Source organism: Pinus tabuliformis, chromosome 8 (assembly GCF_031772625.1).
Source record: "Pinus tabuliformis cultivar Carrire ecotype Pingquan chromosome 8, CPIR1, whole genome shotgun sequence".
Taxonomy (NCBI): domain Eukaryota; kingdom Viridiplantae; phylum Streptophyta; class Pinopsida; order Pinales; family Pinaceae; genus Pinus; species Pinus tabuliformis.
This window is the reverse complement of record NC_142294.1, coordinates 1,194,684,049-1,194,706,875: the sequence shown is the minus strand read 5'-3', so window position 1 is coordinate 1,194,706,875 and position 22,827 is coordinate 1,194,684,049. Positions and strand designations below refer to the sequence as shown.

The 22,827-nt window shown below is 39.2% G+C and overlaps 1 protein-coding gene across 1 annotated transcript; it reads right to left on the bottom strand.

Moving 5' to 3' along the window:
* Positions 1-1,488: 1,488 nt before the first annotated feature.
* On the bottom strand, positions 1,489-3,174 carry LOC149239660 (pentatricopeptide repeat-containing protein At4g14170-like). Its single transcript, XM_089369935.1, has one exon. The coding sequence runs from the start codon at positions 3,172-3,174 to the stop codon at positions 1,489-1,491; it is 1,686 nt and encodes a 561-aa protein (XP_089226061.1).
* Between the last annotated feature and the right edge of the window lie 19,653 nt (positions 3,175-22,827).

The following is a 22,827-nucleotide window of genomic DNA, read 5'->3' as shown; positions in this document are numbered from 1 at the left end:
CTGCGATTTATATTTATGTTCTATCTACAATGTACTTTAATGCTGATGTGATTACTAAGTGTGAAAATTTAAATAAATTGCTCTAGCATAGAACATACCTAAAATTAACAAACTCACACCACAAGATCAATTTCTTCATTTTTCCACATAACATAAATAAAGAAAAAAGTCTTGGTCAACCCTAGTGAACTAGCACTTTAGCCCAAATGTCAAATCCAAAAGAGGGGAGCCATTACAAAACAAAATCTTCTGAAGCTACCAGGCAATAACATTTTCTATGTTTTTGGATCTTGCTATTCACTTCTTTCCTCTCTTTTCTTGGTTGTGTCTCCTCTTTTTTAGTTAAACTTTTTACTTCATTTTTTACATTCAAATTTTATAAACAATATTTAAACTTTGGACTAGAATTACCATATGAACATATGATTGATGCTACATAAAGTTAGTATTGAAATCGAAAAAAAAATCCTTTTTTGGCAAGCATATAATACATTCTATATTTGTAACGTTGGTTTATGAGCTGTTGGTGATGGTTGATAAATTCTCTCAACCTCTCCTTCTAAACTAACTTAGATCTGAGAAACTCTATATATTAGAGTAATCTCTAAATGTAAACCATGTGTGTGTTGCCGCATACACCTATTTGTGAAATATATGAGTGATTTCAACCATTTTTATCACCATCAAAAACTGAAAACTGTCTGCCTGGAAAAAGGTAGTATCATTGAACATTAAAGAGGTCATTTGTGGAATACAAACTTTGCCTGGAACATCAAACTTGGTTTCTGAAGAGGTCTTGTGTGAAAATACATATCTGGCTGAAGACTTGGGCCTGCATTATCATGAATCAAACTTAAGAACTAACCTAGTATGTCATTAATATGCATCAGAATGTGAAATAAGACAATCTTGTTTTGTTCCTCGTCAAACTGATAATAACCAGTAATCACTGGAAGAAAACAAATAATTCTTAAAGTAGACGATGATTGGCAAACCAGACCCTTACAACAATTTCTTGCTTGATAATCTTGGGGATCCTATTAGTAGCAGTGTGGCAATGATCATGTACAAAGCTTTGAGGCCTGGATAGCGGTTCTAGGGTTTGTGTTAATAAGCTAAATAACAATGACAGAGTAGCATGCCTTCACCTGCTGTTCTAGTTCTTGAATGCAAATTTCATGTCAAGCAGTACCTTCATCCTTAATTTGCTTAAACAAGATCTACAACATTGCATAATTTTCCTGGATTGAGAATTCAGAAGCAAATGGCAGAACTTTGTTGTTTCCTCGACTGACATTCTTTGGGGTTTCTTTTGCACCCTACAGTCTCTCATTAATGTTCGATTCTTTTCCACACCATCCTGCCTACCAGCAGTAGCATATATGGTTCACAAATATAACATGCTTTTAAAATGTCAATAGGTATTTCAGGGCTTGCGTTGATAAAAACCCTAAAGAAATGGCTAGCTAGCGTATGCTTCTTCACATCCTACTCTAGACCTTCAAGTACAAATTTTGTGTCAGGCACATACCCAGCTTCTTTCAACCGCTTAGCTAAGATCTCCAACATTGCATAGATTTCCCCAGTTTGGGGATGAGATTTCTCTTCTGCAACAAATGAATGAACTTTACTATATACCTCAATAGAGCTGCATCCTGGCATCTTTTTCAGCTTCCTCTCTCTCATCAACATCCTAACCTTAGCAACGTCATCCCATCTACAACAACTAGCATATATATTTGATAGTAACACATAATATCCAGCATTTTGGGGTTCTAAGCTAAAAAGATGTTCTGCTGCGTGTTCTCCTAGCTCAATATTGCAGTGGATCCTGCAACCCCCGAGTAAAGCTCCCCACACACCGGCATCAGGCTCTAAAGGCATCTTCTCTATAAAATCCTTAGCCTCATCTAGGCGTCCACAGCGCCCAAGGAGGTCGACCATGCAAGCATAGTGCCTCAAACTAGGTCCAATACAGTAAACTCTATGCATGGAATCAAAGTATTCCCAACCCTTATTAACAAGACCAGCATGACTACATGCAGACAACACAGAAATGAAGGTGACATAATTTGGCTTGATACCGGCCCGTTGCATTTGGCGAAAAAATGCAAGTGCAGTTTCACACTGCCCGTGCATTCCATACCCTGCAATCATTGCGCTCCAAGAAATGACATCTCTTTCAGGCATTATATCAAACAGTTTGTGTGCAAAGTATATGCTCCCACACTTAGCATACATGTCCATGAGAGCATTCGCCACATTAACATCTGACTCAAAACCAATTCTAATTATGTAACCATGTACACACTTACCCCGTTGCAGAGTTCCTAAATGGGTGCATGCCAAAAGCACACTTATAATCGTAATGGAGTCAGTTGCCAATCCTGCCCTTTGCATTTGTTGAAATGTTGTCAATGCCTCATAATCATGTCCATTCTGCGCATACCCTGAGATCATTGCAGTCCATAAAACCATATCTCTTGCAGAGATTTTGTTAAACACTTGACGTGCATCCACTATTTTTCGGCATTTAGCATACATGTCTATGAGAGCTGCACCAACAAAAACATTGGACTCCAATCCATTTCTGCGAATATGGTCATGGATGAGTTTTCCCTCTCTCAGAGCTGAGAGACCTGCACAAGCCTTGAGTAGAAATGGGAAAGTGAAGTTGTCTGGCTCTATGCCTTTCCCCTGCATTCTCGCATAAACCCTAAGAGATTCCTCGCAGTGCCCGTTCTTCACGTATCCTGCGATCATGGTATTATAGGAAAAGATGTTTTTATTGGGCAGATTATCGAAAACCAGCCCAGCATCCACGATGCTTCCATACTTGGCATACAGTGTCACAAGTTTGGTACCTATGAAAATGTTTTGGTCAAGTCCGCTCATGAGCATGTGGGTGTGGATCTGCTTCAATGATGTTATGTTGGAGCATGAGTGCAACATAAAAGTGTACATATTGTGATCGGGTGGAACGTAGGCAGATACATGGCTGCTGGTATTGGCGTCCACTGATTGTGAGTGATGGATGTCTTGATGTTCCTGCCTAGGCTTTCGTCTAATAGCTGCAACAGCAGCATCTGCTTCAGCAATTAAGCGTATTGGAATCGATGCTTTGTGATGGTGGAAACACAGGTTCACACTAGAAGATGATGTTCGATAACCCATGCATTAGTATATATATCAACTAGCATACTCCCTAATGGGTAAATGAGGATGACAGGGAATTACAATGCCTGAGTAAAAGGCGTAGTCTAACGAGGTCATATTTTGCCTCGATGAACCGTGGAAATTCTAGTATGATTTAGAAAAAATATAGTTGAAATTTTTGGAAATTCGGGTCACTTCGTTAAACCTCAAGTTTTTTTTGAAAATGTGCTTGATAATGCTGAATACAGATTTGCTGAAAAAATTGTAGCTAAATTCCCGTCAAAATTATTCTCCATGGGGGCAAATTAAGCTACAACGCCAATTTAAAAGTGACACTTAACACAGAAAGTGATGCCATTAAAGAGCTAGTTATGCTATGACATTTTTATCGAGACACAATATGTATCATTCCTATTAAATTCATCAACTTTTTTATTGATTTAATTCTGAAAATGGTCTGTTTTTATGTCATAGATAGTATTTAACATTTTCTTTCCGAAAAGTTAAAAAATATTTATAAAAGGAATTTTTTTGGTGACTTTTTAGTCTTTGTCGAGAGGGTTTGGTGGGTACTATAGTAATCGGTCGATTTTTTTTTTTTGACTAAAATTGTATGAAAACTAATGATTATATCATGGTGATTTTAGCGAAGTAAATGTTATTTTATGTTATTGTTTTAGTGAATGTTTGAAAATGGCTTTAAATTCACCATCTTATTTGGCTTCTTCTCTAGGCAAGAGTCTCAAGTATCTTACAATAAAGGCATGTATTTACGTCAAGTTTTTTTTTAATTTCTCTCCAACGAAGTAATGCTAACATTAATTCATTAATGTTTCACTAACATAAAATGTCATATGTACTAATTGTTATATTATAAAGTTGTTCACGGATGAGCAACTAAGCTTGCCGTACACTGCCAACAAGTGGTTGTACACTGAATTTAAATGTGGCAACCTGACCCACTACATGGTTGATCATCTGCTACTTGCTAGGCACTGTGTCAACATTTGCTTCAACATTGATGGCCTAACACCTACTAGCAGCTGCAGACCACTATGGAAGAACTTCCAGACACACATGAACTTATGGGCACTGTGTCAACACCTACTTCAACATTGATGGCCCAACACCTACTAGCAGTTGTAGACCGCTAGGGAAGATTAGTTTTATGTGTACAGAGTAATGGTAAGAAGATTGGTGTAAATGATGACTATTCAGTATTGTATGAAAACCAACGATTATACCATGGCGATTTCAGCAAAGAAAATGTTACTTTATGTTATTGTTTTAGCGAAAGTTTGAAGATGGCTTTAAATTCACCATCTTATTTGGCCTCTTCCCAACGCAAGAGTCTCAAGTATCCTACAATAACTGCATGTATTTACGTCAAGTTTTTTTTTTAATTTCTCTCCAACGAAGTAATGCTAACATTAATTCATTAATGTTTCACTAACATGAAATGTCATATGTACTAGTTGTTATATTATAAAGTTGTTCACGGATGAGCAAGTGAGCTTGTCGTACACTACCAACAAGTGGTTGTACACTGAATTTAAATGTGGCAACCTGACCCACTACATGGTTGATCATCTGCTACTTGCTACTTGTGAATGGTTGAACAGTTGGGCAAACACTGCCTTCTTGGGTTGAACCTCCTCTACCTTCTAAATGCTGCAGAAAACTAACATGTTGATGTTTCCTTTGTTGACTATAGGCAATGATTCAATTCATATATCTAGATGAACTTCCAAACAACCATGAACTTATGGGCACTGTGTCAACATCTGCTTCAACATTGATGGCCCAACACCTACTAGCAGCTGCAGACCACTATGGAAGAACTTCCAGACACATATGAACTTATGGGCACTTTGTCAACATCTATTTTAACATTGATGGCCCAACACCTGCTAGCAGTGATAGAACACTATGGAAGAACTTCCAGACACACATGAACTTATGGGCACTGTGTCAACACCTACTTCAACATTGATGTCCCAACACCTACTAGTAGTTGTAGACCGCTAGGGAAGATTAGTTATATGTGAGTAGAGCAATGGTAAGAAGATTGGTGTAAATGATGACTATTCAGTATTAGTTTACTTATAGCTACCATTATATGTAATGCTATTGTATGTTCATATTAAAACACATTCCTTATAATGTATAGAATATACGAAAGCTCAAGCTAACTTGGAATACAGTTAACAAAGCACAATGTAGTTATGGAAACATGATTCACTTCCACATAGTGATAATGAACACTCTTACTACTACTAACATGATATGTTATATACTAATATTAATTACTATGCCTTGTAGAGTCTGAGTAGAAGGTATGAGCCACTAAGCTTTTGTCTGATACTATGGCTTATATTATGGAACTACCATACAAACATCTTGTAATAAGTCTGTCTAGTCGAGTCCCCTTACCTCATATATTCCATATATATCGTACAACGAATCTAGTTTTTTAACTTGAGGTTGTCTCTATTATAATAGTAATACCATACACTAAGTTAGATTCAGGTATTACTATGTTCTACCTAATTTTCTTAATTGAGTATTATATTTGATGGTTACTATGAATATAGAAACATAAGAAAATGAAGAGTGCACACATTACAAATGGAAATAGTAATAGAATAGCCATAATATCTTATATAGATATACTTAAAACCTCCTCATTGAATTGGAAGGAAAAAGGTGTGATATCCTTCAATCACAGTAAGAAGAAATTAGGATGAAAAGTTTGGCTACCTGGATCAGTGCTGGAGACAAAAATACAAGATTATTTCACTTGCAATTTAATAGCAAGAAAATGTCATATTCCATTAGGAAGATAAGGGATGCTTCAATAAATTTACAATGTACACAAGGGGCTATAGAACAGGTGGATGTTTCACATTTTAAAGGACAATTCTTGGCACATGAACATACTTTATTGTAAAAAATGGACTATATTTCATTGGTCCCCAACATGATCTCTGCCGAGGATAATGATAATTTGGGAAAACCAATTACGAGGGAATAATTGACAAAGATGTTGAAGGTATGTGCTAAGGAGAAGAGCTCGGGTCCGGAAAGATGGGGGGTGGAATTATTTCTCCAATTCAAAGAGTTAATGATTCCAGACTTATTGGTGGTCGTAGAAGAATCAAGGACTCAAGGGTTCATTTTGGGATCCATCGATGCCACATTCATCGTGTTAATCCCCAAGAAGGAGAAGTCTGAGTCTTTTGTTGACTATACATTGATTTCTCTATGCAAATCGGTGTATAAGATGATATGAAAGTTGATAGCCAATAGGCTTAAACCGGTTTTGTTAAAGAACATAACAGAGGAACAGTTTGGGCTTTTAGAAGGAAGACAAATACAAGATGCTATCGGAATATCACAAGAGATGATACACTCTATAAATCAAGGAAATAAAAATCATGTCTCCTTATGCATTGATTGGGAGTTCCTCAAATTGGTCATGATTAAAACAGGTATGTCCTTTTGGAACATCAACTGGATAATGGCTTGCATTAAAACAATTAACTTTGCGGTCATTATTAATTGTTTACCTACTCAATTCTTCAATGCATACAGAGGTTTGAGGTAGGGTTGTGCCCTTTCCCCACTTCTCTTCCTTCTTTTAATTGATTGTCTGAGTAAAAAATGAGGGAAGTTTGGGCAAGTGGTCATATAGCAGGGATTAGGATATCTAGACAGGATGGCATTTAACACTTAGTGTTTGTTGATGACCTTTTATTTGGCGAACAATCCTCCATAGGGGAATGGAATATTATGCATAGAATCATAAATTATTTTGGAAATGACACTAGTTTATGTATGAATGAAGGAAAAACTATCATGGTCTGCGTGGATGACAATGAAGCAAGGACAAAGGAAATATCTGATTTGTTTGGAGTTGCATCCATTCAACTAGATGATGGGTTTACGTATCTTGGGTTATTTCTGAAACCTAACAAATACTGTAATATGGATTGGGAATGGTTGATCTATAAATTTCAAAAGAAATTGGACAGTTGGAAACATAGAAGATTATTGATGGGAGGAAAAGTAGTTATGTTGAAATCAATCCTACAAAATATGTCGGTATATTAGATGCATTTGTTTTTATTGCCAAGGGAGATCATCTACATGATAGATGTTATCATGGGTTGTTTCTTCTGGGTTGGTCCACACTTCAATAGAAAAATACATTTGGTAAGATGGTCTGATGTAGCTCGGCTTGTTGTGGAAGGTGGATGGGGGCTCATCGATACCTCATGGCATCGATAGCTCAGCCATGCTATGTTGGCATCAAAATTTATGACCAAGAGGATCAAGATCAAATGATATGGGGAGGAAAAATTAAGAAGTATTTTGATGGTCAATGAAATTTATCAAAATATGCTTAGAATTGAGAATAAATTTCACTGTCTAGAATGGTTCTAGACTATATGGAAATGGAACCTCCCTAACAAATTAAGATGCTTTTGTTGGTTTGCAGTACATGTCAAAATCTTGACTTGGAACAACTTACAAAAACGTGGGTTTCGTGGACCTAACATATGTCCGCTATGTATGAGGAGCCCAAAAAGCACAGATCATCTACTCCTCACCTGTAACTATGCTAGGGTGGTATGGGAAGGTACCATGGTTCTTTTGAAACTCAAATCAGTGGGTAATATTCAATCTCTGATTTCTTGTCTTTAGGCCTGGCATAAAACACACAAAAGATTCATAAACCTACCCTTTTATATCATGTGGTCTATATGGAGAAGCAAAAACACCCTTAGTTTTTATCAAAAAGAAGCGAAGGTTCGGGAAGACATTATTAAGATAGTTGCTTTCTTCAATGGGACTGACAATGAAGAAACAAAGTTATGAAACATGCAAGTATAAAGATCTGTGGTGAGAATTCCCAGTTGGATTCTTTGATGGATCAAGTAACAGGAGGAATTGTGGATGTGGAGCAACAATTTTCATTGAACCAGGGAGATTCTACCATTTCTAGTGGGAAGGTGGACAGGGATCTAACAACAAGGTAGAGATCTTAGCATTGTGGGGAGTTCTTATTGTAGCTATGATCCAGGTGGATATTGGTGGCCACCCACCTATTCCACTTAACCCCCACCATTGTTTCTTTCAGTTTTTCAGTTTCCTTATTTGTAGCACAAGATACTATTTTTGGCAGTTTTTCAGGTCCTAGACTCCTAGAGCCGTTTTTAGGACCTAAACGAAGTTTTTTGGGAAAACTGGGGCAAAAAAATTAGAGATAGCCCAATGTTGGCCATTCAAAAGTTGTAGTCCTCAGATAGATATTTCTAACGAGGTATTTTGCACGTAAACAAAGATCGTATGCCAAAGTTACAACCCCGAGAAGTTGATGTACCAATTTACCAAAATGGGGCCCATAGTTTGGTGCTTCATCTCCTAGGGTTAGGCTTTTGGATGTTTATGATTTTCCATTATTTCTCAATAATAAATAGGCCTTTAAGCCTCATTGTAACACAGTACATAGGCATTTAGCCGCCACATCTCTTCTTAGAGATAAGCTACCATCGCCCGAGCTAGTCTTATTTCTATTCTGTTTGTAAGCATATTTCAATATTTGAAATTAATGAAATGAAGTGTTATTTCTACTGCATCTTTGTATTTATGGTTATATTTGTAATTTGTTTCATTCCTGTTTAAATCCGGATCAATGGTATCAGAGCGGTCTGCTCTTTGTTTTTCTTTGCATGTCCCCAACGAGGTCAGGATACAAGGAGTTAGGGCTCAATCTGGTTGAACCTTTGCAAGATTAGCCTCGCAAAACTCGACGGCCGCCCATGGGGGAAGAAAATAAAGACGAGGGGGTAGGAGATCTTATCAAAATATTGCTCGAGGAGGCCCTCGAGAAACAAAGGAACGCGATGATGAATAACTTTTCCCAGATCCTTCAATGGTTGCCCACCGGCGGTGCATCCACATCCAACAGCCACTCTGGAGGCTCCACTCCTTTTAAGGTACAAGTAAACTTTGACATTCCCATATTTGAGGGGCAAATAGATGTATACGCCATAAATAAATGGTTAAATCTACTAGAAGGATATTTTTCTATTCATGATTTTTCGAGTCGAGAAAATATTACTTTTTCTCTTCTCGAAGTCAGCCCCCACGTCAAGGATTGGTGGGAAACCTACTGTGAGTAGAAGGATGAAAGTACGACCTCACTGTTTTCAGCTGCACCCACTTGGAACTCGCTCTGGGATGCCATCAAGGAGAAGTACTACCCTGTCGGGAGCTATGAGGATAAATACATAAAGTGGACAACGCTACTGCAGGGAAGGGACCAAGATGCACTGAAGTTTACCAATTTTTTTCATACCCTTCGCATGAAGTTGGGTATCAAGGATTCGGAGAAACATTTGGTACTGAAGTACCGCGATTTCCTACACAGGTACATCTAGTACGAGATGGAGTTCATGGACATCTCCTTGCTTGGCACGACATATTGATACGCCATCAAGATCGAGCAGAATTTTAAACAGAAGAAGCAAGACTTTGGATCTACAAATTTGAAGCAAGGGAAAGGTGCCCCCAAACCACTGAACAAAGGACAAAGCCAAGGTGAGGTGGCCCAGGACAACCTGCCTAAGCCACAAGAAAAGAACAACACCATGAAGCCGAAGAAGGACACGAGAAAGTGATGTGAGTTCCATAAGGGCTCCACCCACAATACAAGTGAGTGTTGAGCCAAGCAGTCACTAGTGGCTGACCTGAAGGCTTTGGAATCAGATGCATGTTCCAACTCTGAATCAGAACCCAACAAGGGGAATGAAAAAGGGAAGAAGATTATTGATGTGGAGCCCAACGCCATCGTTTCCACCACGAAGATCCAGAAGGAGGAACCCGAAGATCCAAAGGAGGAGGAGCGCCTCTTCCACTCCCAGATGTGGGTAAAGGGTTCCGCGCTACAGTTCATTGTCAATAGTGGGAGCCAAAAGAACCTCATTTTAGCAGAGGTCATGAAGCAGTTAGGCTTACCGACCACATCACACCCACAACCATACACCATTGGGTGGCTTCACCAAAGATGGGATCTTCATGTGAGCTAGCAATGTCTCCTTCCATACAGCATCAAGCCCTTCATGGATGAGGTATTATGTGACGTTGCTCCCTTTGATGTTTATGATGTATTATTTGGCCAACCATACTTGTGGAAGTGACATGTTGTATATGAGCCAAGGCCTCATGCTGTTATTGTTACTTTGGGAAATAATTTGTATAGGATACCAGAGGTAGCACCGCCTACTGCCATCTCTTTGGTTACTGCAAAAAAATGCAGTAAGCTCATTTCCAAAACCAGGAAATTTGTTTTCCTGATGATACACCCTCAGGGAAAGAAGAAGACGGTGGCCACGACCTCTAGACAGGGCCCCTCCGCATGACAACAACAAATGGACAAGGCCGTGGAGTAGTACGAGGACATCTTCACCTCCCCTGCAGGGGTGCCTCTGGACTGTCAGGTCAAGCACTCCATCGATCTGACCCCATGTGTGTCGTTGCCTAATGGACCAATCTATCGATGCTCCATTCTAGAGAATGACAAAATCAAGAGGTAGATTTAGGAGATGTTGTAGAAAGGTCACATCTGACCAAGTTCATCACCCCATGGGAGCTCGATCTTGTTGGTACAAAAGAAGGATGGGACTTGGAGACTTTGTATTGACTATCGGGCGATGAACAAGATCAATATTCAAAATAGGTACCCGATCCCACAGATTGATGACATTTTGGAACAACTCAAGGGGGAAAAATATTTCATAAAAATCAACTTGAAGTCTGGATATCAGCAGGTACCAATCGAACCCTTCGATGTGTGGAAGACTTCCTTCAAAGCCAAGGAGGGCCTTTTCGAATGGTTGGTTATGCCTTTCGGGTTGACGAATGCTCCTGCTACCTTCATGAGGCTAATGGATGACATCTTGTAGCCATTCACCAACTCATTTGTAGTGGTATACTTGGATGACATCCTGATCTTCAACCAGAGTTGGGAAGAGCACCTCCACCACATCCGACAGGTTCTCCAACACTGCGGCAACACAAGTTGTGTGCCAATTTGGAGAAATTCACTTTTGGCATGAACCATATTCAATATCTGTGATACATTATTGATGAGCGGGGGGTGCATGTGGATCGAGCCAAGATCCAAGTCATTCAGGATTGGCCAGACCCAACTACTCTGATAGAGCTCCACAACTTTATGGGTCTTGCCAATTTCTACCACAGGTTCATGTTGGGTTTCTCTCATATCTATTGGTCTGAATCTCAACAAAAGGCATTTGTAGAGTTGAAACATCACCTCTGATCTGATCCAGTGCTCACATTACCAGACTTGTAACAACCATTTGAGATCGAGATAGATGCCTTTGACTATTCTATTGGGGCGGTTCTTACTCAACAAGGGCATCCAGTGGCATATCATAGTGAGACACTTTCAAACATAGTCTGGATGTATCCCACTTATGACAAAGAGATGTATTCCATTGTGCAGGCCTATCGATAATGGAAGCATTACATTTTGGGGAAGGAAATGGTCATCCACACAGACGACCGACCCCTGGATTTCATACAGATGCAAGGGAAGTTGCAGAATGATTGCCATCAGAAGTGGTCCACATACCTGGAACAGTTCCATGTGAATATCTAGTATAAGAAGGGCAACACCAATAATGTTGTAGACTGTCTCAGATGACCACCGATCATGGCATTAACCACCGTGCTCAACTCTTGTGGGCATGAGACTTTTGATTGGCCAATTCTCTACAAAAGCGACCCAGAATTTAGCCACACATACCAGACGCTCTTGGAGGGTTAGCAAGTTCCAGATTTTCACCTCCAAGATGCATTGTTATGCCACCTGGGATACTTTTGTGTTCCTTCAAGCGAGCGTGCCAAGATGATTTGGGAAGCACACTACAGTTGGGCCACTAGGCATTTCGAGATCGAGAAAACAATGGCAGTACTGGAGAAGTATTTCTATTAGCCGAATCTTTGACAAAATGTTGGGAAGTACATCAGATCCTGCACTTCCTGCGCCATTGCCAAACTGACCATCAAGAAGCAAGGTCTCTATACTCCGTCGCCTACCCCTATTCAACCTTGGGAATCCATCTCCATGGATTACATGTCGGGCCTTCCTTCTACTAAGCATGGAAACAACAGTGTTTTTGTGGTGATCGACAGATTCTCGAAGATGACCATTATGGTGGCCTGCAATAAGAATATCACAGCAGAAGCCACTACTAAACTTTTCTTTGAACCAATGTGGGTACACTTTGGTATCCCATAGTCTATCATCTCAGATCAGCACAACAAGTTCCTCAGTACATTTTGGTCTAGTATCTAGTCAATGGTAGACACCAAGCTCACTAAGTCCACCACTTTCCATCCCCAAAATGATGGCCAAACGGAGGTCGTCAATAGGATGATCTTACACATTTTATACATGTACAACTCAAATCATTCACGCACATGGGATGAGAGCCTCCCCTATGTCTAGCACAACTATAACTGGGATCTCCAAAGCTTGACTGGCCACAACCCTTTTCAAGTGGGCTTGGATTCCATCCACTATGTCCCATTGATGTGGCCATACCATTTGCAGCTACTCAAGTAGATTCGGCTCATGTCTAGTTCGAAGTGGATAAGGAAAACAACTTCATTGAGCACATCCAACATATCTTCCAGTAGGTCCATGACATTTTGGAGAAATCAAATGTCAAGTACAAGCAATGACATGATCAACATTGGGTGCCACACAAGTTTCAAGTGGGCCACAAAGTCTGGTTGCATTTGCAAAAAGAACGCCTTACTAGAGCCTATCGGAAACTCAAACCACTCCAATATGTTCCTTACACCATCACCAAGGCTATGGGAGATAATGCATTTGAGCTCAGCATTCCCCCATTCCTTGGCCTACACCTAGTGTTCATTGTGGACCACCTTCGACCATACTTCCCACCATTGCTAGACACATAAGACATTGCAGAACAACTCACACCTACAGAGTTAAATCCAGAATGCATGGAACAAGCCACAACTAATCAGATCATGGAAATGTATATCAAGAACACCTAACAGCAAAGGGTCCAACTATATGAAGTTGTCAAAGCAGGCCAACTCCTTCACCAGGGAAAGTGGCTCACCAGGGACCAAGTTGAGCAGAAGTTTCCTCATCTCATGGAGGAACTCAACACAATGGGGACTGTTGCTTCCTGAGGGGGGAGGAACGATCTAGGTGGATATTGGTGGCCACCCACCTATTCCACTTGGACCCACATGTAGGTTTTAACCCTGTACAGAAATTACCTGCATACGAATTCTTAAACAAAGAAAATAAACAATGCGAGAGCATAACCCATAAAACACATATGCACAGAGATTTTTCCCTGGATCCCAAAACCGGGACTACCAGCTTGATTTTTCATTATGTTCCTTTCATTGTTACAATACATATTTATACATGCCGAAGCATCCAATACCATGGACCGAAAACCATCGCGTCCAAAAAACATGTGCGAAAATCATGCACAAAACCATAGGTGGGTCCACCCAACCTAACATATGGTCCAAAACCAAAATTTTCTGGGGCGCTGCCCCGGACCCCATAAAGTGGGGTTACGGGTGCCCTTCAAACCCCCTATTAACTACGTGGAAAGAATATAACACAACCCAATAATCTCCCACTTGTTGTTTTCTTTCCACAGGGGGCCACAGGAGAGCTTAGTCATTTTTTCAACCCCGAGATTCCCATTGCTTCTCTACACCAAGAGAACTTCTCAGAGCTCACAGATTTTTTCAATGCATCTGCAGTATTCTTCAAAGTGTCCACCTTTACCAGCAACACCTTTCTGTCTTCTATCATATCCCTCACAAAGTGATACTGAACATCAATGTGCTTTGTCTTTGAATGATAAGCAGGGTTCTTTGCCAAGAAAATTGCACTTTGGCTGTCACAGTCTATTCTTATAGCTCCCTGTACTAACCCCATACTTGAACACAATCTCTGCAACCAAACTGCTTCCTTACTTGCATGAGTGGCTGCCATGTATTGTGCCTCTGTAGTTGATAGTGCCACTACAGATTGTTTCTTACTCATCCAACTGACTGCACCTCCAAATAGGTTAAACACATACCCACTTGTAGATCTTATCTGATCCAGATCTCCAACCCAGTCTGCATCAACAAAGCCATGAATATCCAACACTCTGTCCAATCCTGGTCTTCCTTGGTAGCACAAACCATAATCACTAGTGCCACGCAAATACCTGAAAACCCGCTTCACTGTTGTCCAGCGCTCCTTCCCAGGTTTTGACATAAACCTGCTCAATACTTCCACTGCATGTGCAATGTCTGGTCTAGTACAGACCATTGCATACATCAAGCTACCCACTGCACTTGCATATGGAACACGAGACATGTCCTCTTCCTCTTCTTGTGTCTTGGGACACTGTTCAGCAGATAACCTCACACCTACAGGAATAGGAACCTTCACCGGTTTACTATCCTGCATATTAAACCTCTGGAGTATTGTCTCGACATACTTCCTCTGGTTTAACCAGAGCTTCCTCTTTGACCGATCTCTTTTAATTTCCATGCCCAAAATATAGTTTGCAGCACCAAGATCTTTCATGTCGAATTTGGAGGACAATTGGGTCTTCAACTCCTGGATAATTTCTTTGTCATTTCCAACCAACAACATATCATCCACATACAAGACCAGATAAATAATACGGTCACCAATTAATTTAAAATACACACAATGATCTGCTTTGCTTCTAGTGAAGCCAAGTCCCCGTATAAATGTATCAAATTTCTGATACCACATCCTTGGTGACTGTTTTAACCCATACAGAGACTTCTTTAACTTGGATACCAGTTCTTTCTTACCCTTCACCGCAAAGCCTTCAGGTTGCTTCATGTAGATTTCCTCTTCCAAATCCCCATGAAGAAATGCTGTCTTCACATCCATCTGTTCTACCTCAAAATCAAAATCAGCAGCAACAGATAAAAGTAATCTAATAGAAGTTACCTTGGCAACAGGAGAAAAAATATCACCAAAATCAATTCCCGGCACCTGGGAATAACCTTTTGCTACCAACCGAGCTTTGTATTTCTCCACCTTTCCTTCTGCATTTGTCTTCTTCTTGAACACCCATTTGCTGCCAATGGGTTTCCTTCCAGCCGGCAACTCCACCAGATCCCAAGCCTCATTTTTGTGCAAAGATGCCATTTCATCAACCATGGCCTCTTTCCAGAGTTTTCCATCCTCTGAATCCACTGCTTCCTTCACAGTTCTGGGATCATTATCAGTAACAGACAAAGCAAAATTTGAACTGAAAGCAAATGGACTATACCTTTCTGGCTGCCTTCTTTCTCGAACTGATCTTCTCACAGCCGGAGTTTGTGGCTCTTCATCTTCTGATTCCTCCTCTGCTGCAGAGTCTGATTCTTCCTCCTTTGGCTCAAACTCTATCTTCTCAGGTTCCTTTGGTTGGACTTCATGTTGAATAACATCTTTTACCTCTCTGAACAACACATCTCGGCTATACACAACCTTCCGTGTGACTGTATTCCAAAGCTTATAACCCTTTAAACCATCCTTATACCCAATAAAGATGCACTTTTCAGATTTACTATCCAACTTGGTTCATTTCTCCTTTGGAACATGTACATATGCATCACATCCAAATACCCTTAGATGTGAAAGAGAGGGTTTCTTACCAGTCCATACTTCTTGTGGAGTCTTATCCTCCAACGCTGATGAAGGTGATCTATTGATCAGGTAACATGCAATATCCACCGCCTCTGCCCAGAATTCCTGTCCTAACCCGACACCACCGAGCATGCTTCTTGCCCTTTCCATCAACGTCTTGTTCATTCTTTCTGCGACTCCATTTTGCTGAGGTGTATATGGAGTAGTCTTCTGCCGTGCTATACCACACTTCTTACAAAATTCTTCAAATTACTTGCTGCAAAATTCTCCACCATTATCTGTCCTCATCACCTTTATCTTCTTCTCTGTCTGATTTTCCACCAGAGCCTTAAATTCTTTAAACCTGTCAAAGACTTCAGATTTCTTCTTAAGAAAATATATCCATGTATTCCTTGAGAAGTCATCTATGAATGATACATAGTACATAGACTTACCCAGTGATGGAACCTTCACAGGTCCAAACACATCACTGTGCACTCTAATATCTGTTTCGTCCTCTTACCACCAGAGGGGAAACTCACCCGATTCTGCTTCCCATATACACAATTTTCACAGAAATCAAAATCCAGAGAGCTATTATTCATACCTTCTACCATACCTTTACCATGAAGTATTCGAAGGCCCTTCTCTCCAATATGTCCAAGCCTTTGATGCCACAACATGGTCTTCTCTCCAGAGACCACTAGATTCTCTACTCCATTTTCAGTAACCATAGAACTATTGCACCCATCAACAACAGTGCTACCTTGCAGCTTTTACAGAGTTCCAATCCGAACTCCCTACATTAATATCAGTGCTCCTCGAACCATCTTGCAAGTATCTTTCTCGAACACCGTCTTTACACCTACATCATCCAACTTGCTTACAGAAATCAGTTTTCTGGCCAATGCAGGAATATGTAGAACACTCGGAAGTGTTCTAACCCTTCCACCTTGCAACTTCAACTTTACTTTTCCCCGACCAATGATTCTAGCCTTTCTATCATCTCCTAAGAAGACATCACCACCATCATATTTCTCATACTCGCAGAACCACTCTCTATGGGGAGTGAAGTGAAAGGATGCACCTGAGTCAATCAACCATGCCTCATGATCTACATGTGTACTTGAAGAAGCCAGGTACACATCCCCACCTTCATCTAAGGTGGTTTTCGCCTCTGCAGAAGGAGCATCATTAGATCCATTTCCTTTATCAGGAGCTTTAGATTTACAATCCCTTCTAAAGTGCCCTTCCTTTCCGCATTTCCAGCACACCGCCTTTGTAGGTTTTCCTGGAGATTTAGATCTCCCTCTAGATTTAGATCTCCCACTCGATGACTTAATTTTGTTTCTGTTCTGGGACCGTCCTTGTACAGACAAGGCATCACCATTTTGGTTGTCCATATTTTTCCGTCTCATCTCCTCCGTCAGCAAGGCTGAGACTATTTCATCAAACTGCAAAGCAGTTGCATTGCTACCTATTGCAATAACCAGACTATCCCACGAATCTGATAGAGAACACAACAGACTGATGCACTTATCTTCATCTGAAATTTTAATATCAACAGATAATAACTGACTTACCACAGTATTAAATGCATTCAGATGCTCTGTCACCGAGTCTCCATCTTTCATCCTCAGGTTATACAGCTTTTTCCGCAGGAACAGTATATTCACTAAAGACTTAGATTGGTACAAAGTCCCTAACTTGACCCACAAAGCCTTTGCCATAGCTTCCCCTCATACATTCAGCAATACTGAATCTTAGACACACAATCGTATTGTGCTCTTTGCCTTCCGATCCAACTTCTTCCATTCTTCATCGGTCACTCCCGATGTTTTAGTACCCGGATCTACCGCGATCCACTGATCTTTATCCACCAACAGATCCTCCATATTGAGTTTCCAGAACTCAAAATTCTGACCATTGAACTTCTCATTCTCTATCTTTCCATTGCTCGCCATCTTCTTTCACCACCAGAATTGATCCCGCAAATCTCCCACTGAACAGGGTCTACCACAGGCCCGAGCGAAACCCCTCAGCAACAAAGGCGTCCCCTTGAAGCCAAAACAGCTCTGATACCAAATGTAGGTTTTAACCCTGTACAGAAATTACCTACATACGAATTCTTAAACAAAGAAAATAAACAATGCGAGAGCATAACCCATAAAACACATATGCACAGAGATTTTTCCCTGGATCCCAAAACCGGGACTACCAGCTTGATTTTTCATTATGTTCCTTTCAATGTTACAATACATATTTATACATATCGAAGCATCCAATACCATGGACCGAAAACCATAGCGTCCAATACCATGGACCGAAAACCATCGCGTCCAAAAAACATGTGCGAAAATCATGCACAAAACCATAGGTGGGTCCGCCCAACCTAACATATGGTCCAAAACCAAAATTTTCCAGGGCGCTGCCCCGGACCCCATAAAGTGGGGTTACGGGTGCCCTTCAAACCCCCTATTAACTACGTGGAAAGAATATAACACAACTCAACACCCCACCATTTTTTCTTTCAATTTTTCAGTTTCCTTATTTGTAGCACAAGTTACTATTTTTGGTAGTTTTTGAGGTCATGAACTTCCAGAGCCGTTTTGAGGCCCTAAATGATGTTTTTTGGGAAAACTGGGACCAAAATGGATCATAGACCGATTTTGGTCATTCAAAAGTTGTATTCATCGGATATATCTTTCTAATGAGGTATTGTGCACACTAAATGGAGATCGTATGCCAAAGTTACGACCCCAAGAAGTTGATGTACCAATTTACCCAAACGGGGCTCATAGTTTGGCGCTTCATCTCCTAGGGTTAGGTTTTTGGGTGTCCAGGGTTTTCCATTATATCTCAATAATAAATAGGCCTTTGAGCCTTATAGTAACAAAGTACATAGGCATGTAGCTGCCACATCGCTTCTTAGAGATAAGCTACCATCGCCCTAGCTAGTCTTATTTCCATTCTTTTTGTAAGCATATTTCAGTATTTGATATTAATAAAATGAAGTGTTATTTCTACTGCATCTTTGTATTATGGTTATCTATGCAATTTGTTGCGTTCTTGTTTAAATCCGAATCAAGATAAGTGGCTAAGACTAGAAAGGATACATGTATATGGAGATGAAAAAGGCATCATTGATTGGGTAAAAGATTATACAAACTTCTATCCTCCTATATTAACCAATTGGATGAAGAGAATTAGAATTCTGGTAAGTACCTTGCAGGACATTCAATTTAATCATATCTACAAGGAACATAATTGTACTATTGATCTATTATCCAAGCGTGGCATATCAAACGAATCTGGTAAGTTCTTTTTCAAAACATTTGAACAGGGATTTATGGCTAATGTTGGCAACATTGACTATTCGTAGGAGACAATCTATGCATCATGATAGAAGATTTTGATTTTGTATATAGAATCAAAATGTAAGGTTTTTTAATGTAAGGTGAACTAAAAAGTGAACTACAAGTTGAGATAATCTCTGTTAAGTGAATTGTAATGTGACAAGAAGTATCAAAAGAAGGAAAGATCTGGGATAATATAGATAGAAATGAACATACAGAGGCATAATTGAAATCAAAGAATATGTACTATATTTTATTATTAATAGAAAGGAGAAGTGTTTTTTTCTCTTAAAAAAAGGTATACTTAAAAACAATTTTTCATGATAGAAGCTCAGAACAAACAACATACATATTAGATTTGAAATATAATGCTTACTTGCATATATTTCATAGTCAATTTTTAAAGACAGGTAAATGGGTTGCAAGCACCAACTTGTGTGCCTAGAATATCTTCCCATCAACTTCATAACTGACATTAACATGCTCATCACTCTCCAATATTGATCCAAAACATTGACCTAGATCTGAGCTTGGTACCAACTTCATGCCTTACCTTTGCCTTACACATTCATACAAATAGGAATTCATACTCATACAACGAGCCTATCTCTTGCCTTACCTGTTCTTCCATAAAAAACTCTTTCTCAATTGAAGTTGTTGAAATGAAGCAACACCAAAGGCATCGTCAGACAATGGATCCTATGTAGACAAACCTTGGTTTCCTTAGACGTGCCTGCGAGATGTCTACTACATTTATTAAGAAGTCCACAGGAATCGAGCCTAGGGGAGTTGCTAAGGATTTTTCCTCTGCCTTGATGCCTGACGGTTCACATGAAGGAAACATGGTGTTTTCATCCTTGATTTTGCATGAAGAAAACTATAGAAGCACATGCTGAAAGTACCTCTTAGAATGCCAAGGGAAGGAAAAGACACAAGTGGCAACATTGCAGTGTAAGTGTTATCGTGTCCTACTTCCTTTTCTCGATGGAAAATGTGTCAATCATTGTCATCTTATGGGAAATTTAAGAAATTGTGTTGACTTTTATGAACTGTGCATGGAATATTTTATTAAATCTCTAGAGGTTGAGCCATTTAAAAAACTTCAAATGTTTCTCACCCTATTGTTTTCAAATCATTTGTTCCAACATCCGCACCACACTTGGTTGTTGGTTTCTCACCAACTCCCTATTCCATTGCTCTTGAAGTGTTATCAAAGAAAGAATATGATGGCGACAAGTGTATCCTATTTCCCCGTGTTCCTTCAACTTTTCTATCATTTCAATTCTTTGTTAACTTGTGTATAGTATATTCTTGGTTAACTTGTGTATAATATTTTATGTCAATCATCAGTTTCGCTAATAACATGGAATGTACCTGTATTTTTATTATATATGTGTGTATTCTCTATATTTGCATCCTTCCTCATGTGATGTTTACATATTTGAATCTGGCATCATTACTGTAGAAATCAAGACAAGGAAAAGCACTAGAGTGGCATTGAATATTTATGCTTATGCTTAAATGTATCATTTAAATCTACATGTTCTCTCTTCTCACATATTTGATATGAGATATTACAAGTCTTTAATGCCCAGGAGCACATGGCTCTTAAAGAGGTTGTCTACATGGCTTCTGGCCCACACATTTGGTTTGGAACACGAGGGAACTTCAAGATAGCCATTGTAGTTATTGAATTCGAGGTAGTAAGTAATCAGGTGAGCCATACACTATTATCTGTGTCTCTAGGTTTGGCATGCATTTTTTATTTGTGATAATGGAAACACCTTTGTATCATATCAGAGTGCCCAAGATTTTGTTGTATGTTTCTTTCTAATGGGACATGTAAATCATTCCATCACCCATGTTTTAGGGTGTTTTAAGGGACCTGCTAACATTGTGTGGCCAGGTCATGATACAATGTCAAGCTCTGTTTTTATAGTGCGTCGAGAGATTCGACTTGAAACATATGGTGTGATATAAGAGGAATTGGGAGATGCGCTTAAAAGAAATGACGATGTGTGTGTTATTTGCCTAAGTGGTTTTGTAAAGGATGAGAAGGTCATGCTACTCACTAATTGTTGTCATGTTTACCATGAACTTTGTTTGAGGAAACGAATTGATGTCCAACAAAAGAGATGCCCTCTTTGTAGATCCCCCTTAACTACAAATTGAAAGATTGAAAGAGAAGAAAAATAGTCATCTATTTACAGAACAATGATGAAGCAGATATGTTGACCGCCCATGTCGACGTGTTGTATTTGTATGGAATAAAAGTAGTTATGTAATAGTTTTTGTTATATCAATGCAGACCAAGGATTTACTATAGTCTGTTGGGATATGTAGTTTAGTACTAAATTGCGTAGCAAACTTCCTCAGTATCACACTTCCAGATCAACACTTTGATGATAAGTGAAAAAAAAAAAACATATTGAATGAACTTAATAAGTCGATATGATTTGATTTTTGGTTGCTGCAAAATTTTTCAAGAAATACACCAAACTTTCAACTCACTACTTGCCAAAAACATATATGAATACTATAGAACTGTGTCTCTTGATGAATATATGGAAATGTTTTTTCCTATTATAAGAATATTGCTTCATTTTATATATTTATTTTAATTTACTTTGATTTTAATCTTGATTTATTTTATCGGATATGTACCTGTGTTCTTACTATAACTTGTGAATGTCAGCAAGGCAAGTTTAACTGAACAGATCACATTTGTTAATATGATGTGTCTGATATATAGAGTGAGGCCCTCAATTTATAACAAACTGGAAAGAGTCTCAATTTATAACAAACTGGAAAGAGTCAACCATTTAAAAAGTTGTCTGGTAGGGATACCAATTGAGCATTTAATAATTTACATAAGTGAATTTAAATACTGAGGATGTACAATGACATGTTGCAATGTTGCATGCTTCATCCATTTTGTAGTTGGCATCATGCACATATTATACAGTTGTGTTTGTGTGCAAAGGTCTTATCATTAGTTTTCAAGGGTCATATATTAACACATGTACTTTTAACTTGCAAAATCCAGTGTTGATTTTGGTCATAGATGCAACCTGTCATTATTATTCAATGCATACTTGTTGGTATAGGATAAATTGAAAAATCCAGTGTTGCTTTTGGTCATAGATGCAACCTGTCATTATTATTCAATGCATACTTGCTGGTATAGGATCAGTTGCAAAACATAGAAGATCCCCTACAATATTTTTTCAAGGTGTAATTTTGACCTAGAACAAGTAATACATATATAATACAAACAACCAACTCCTTCCCCTTATCTTCACAAAGCTTTTATACATCCATCACTAGATAAAGTTGGTTGTGTGAAATACAGTGAAAAAATAAGATAAATATTGTTGTGTTGATCTTGCATCGAGGTCAACTCATTAATGATATTCCACTACTCTAAGCCATTTGTATCCAACCTGCATCGTGTCCCTTTATTCTTCTTGTGTGTCCTTTGCATTGATATTCATGTTTCTTTATTGTGCAATCATATCCATATATCATTTCTCAACTCCCAAAATGAAGGGGAAAATATGGAAGGGATTCTCTTTCTTT

Excerpts from the sequence above, each read along its gene's own strand:
- LOC149239660 (XM_089369935.1), bottom strand. The coding sequence starts at position 3,174 with ATGGGTTATCGAACATCATCTTCTAGTGTGAACCTGTGTTTCCACCAT.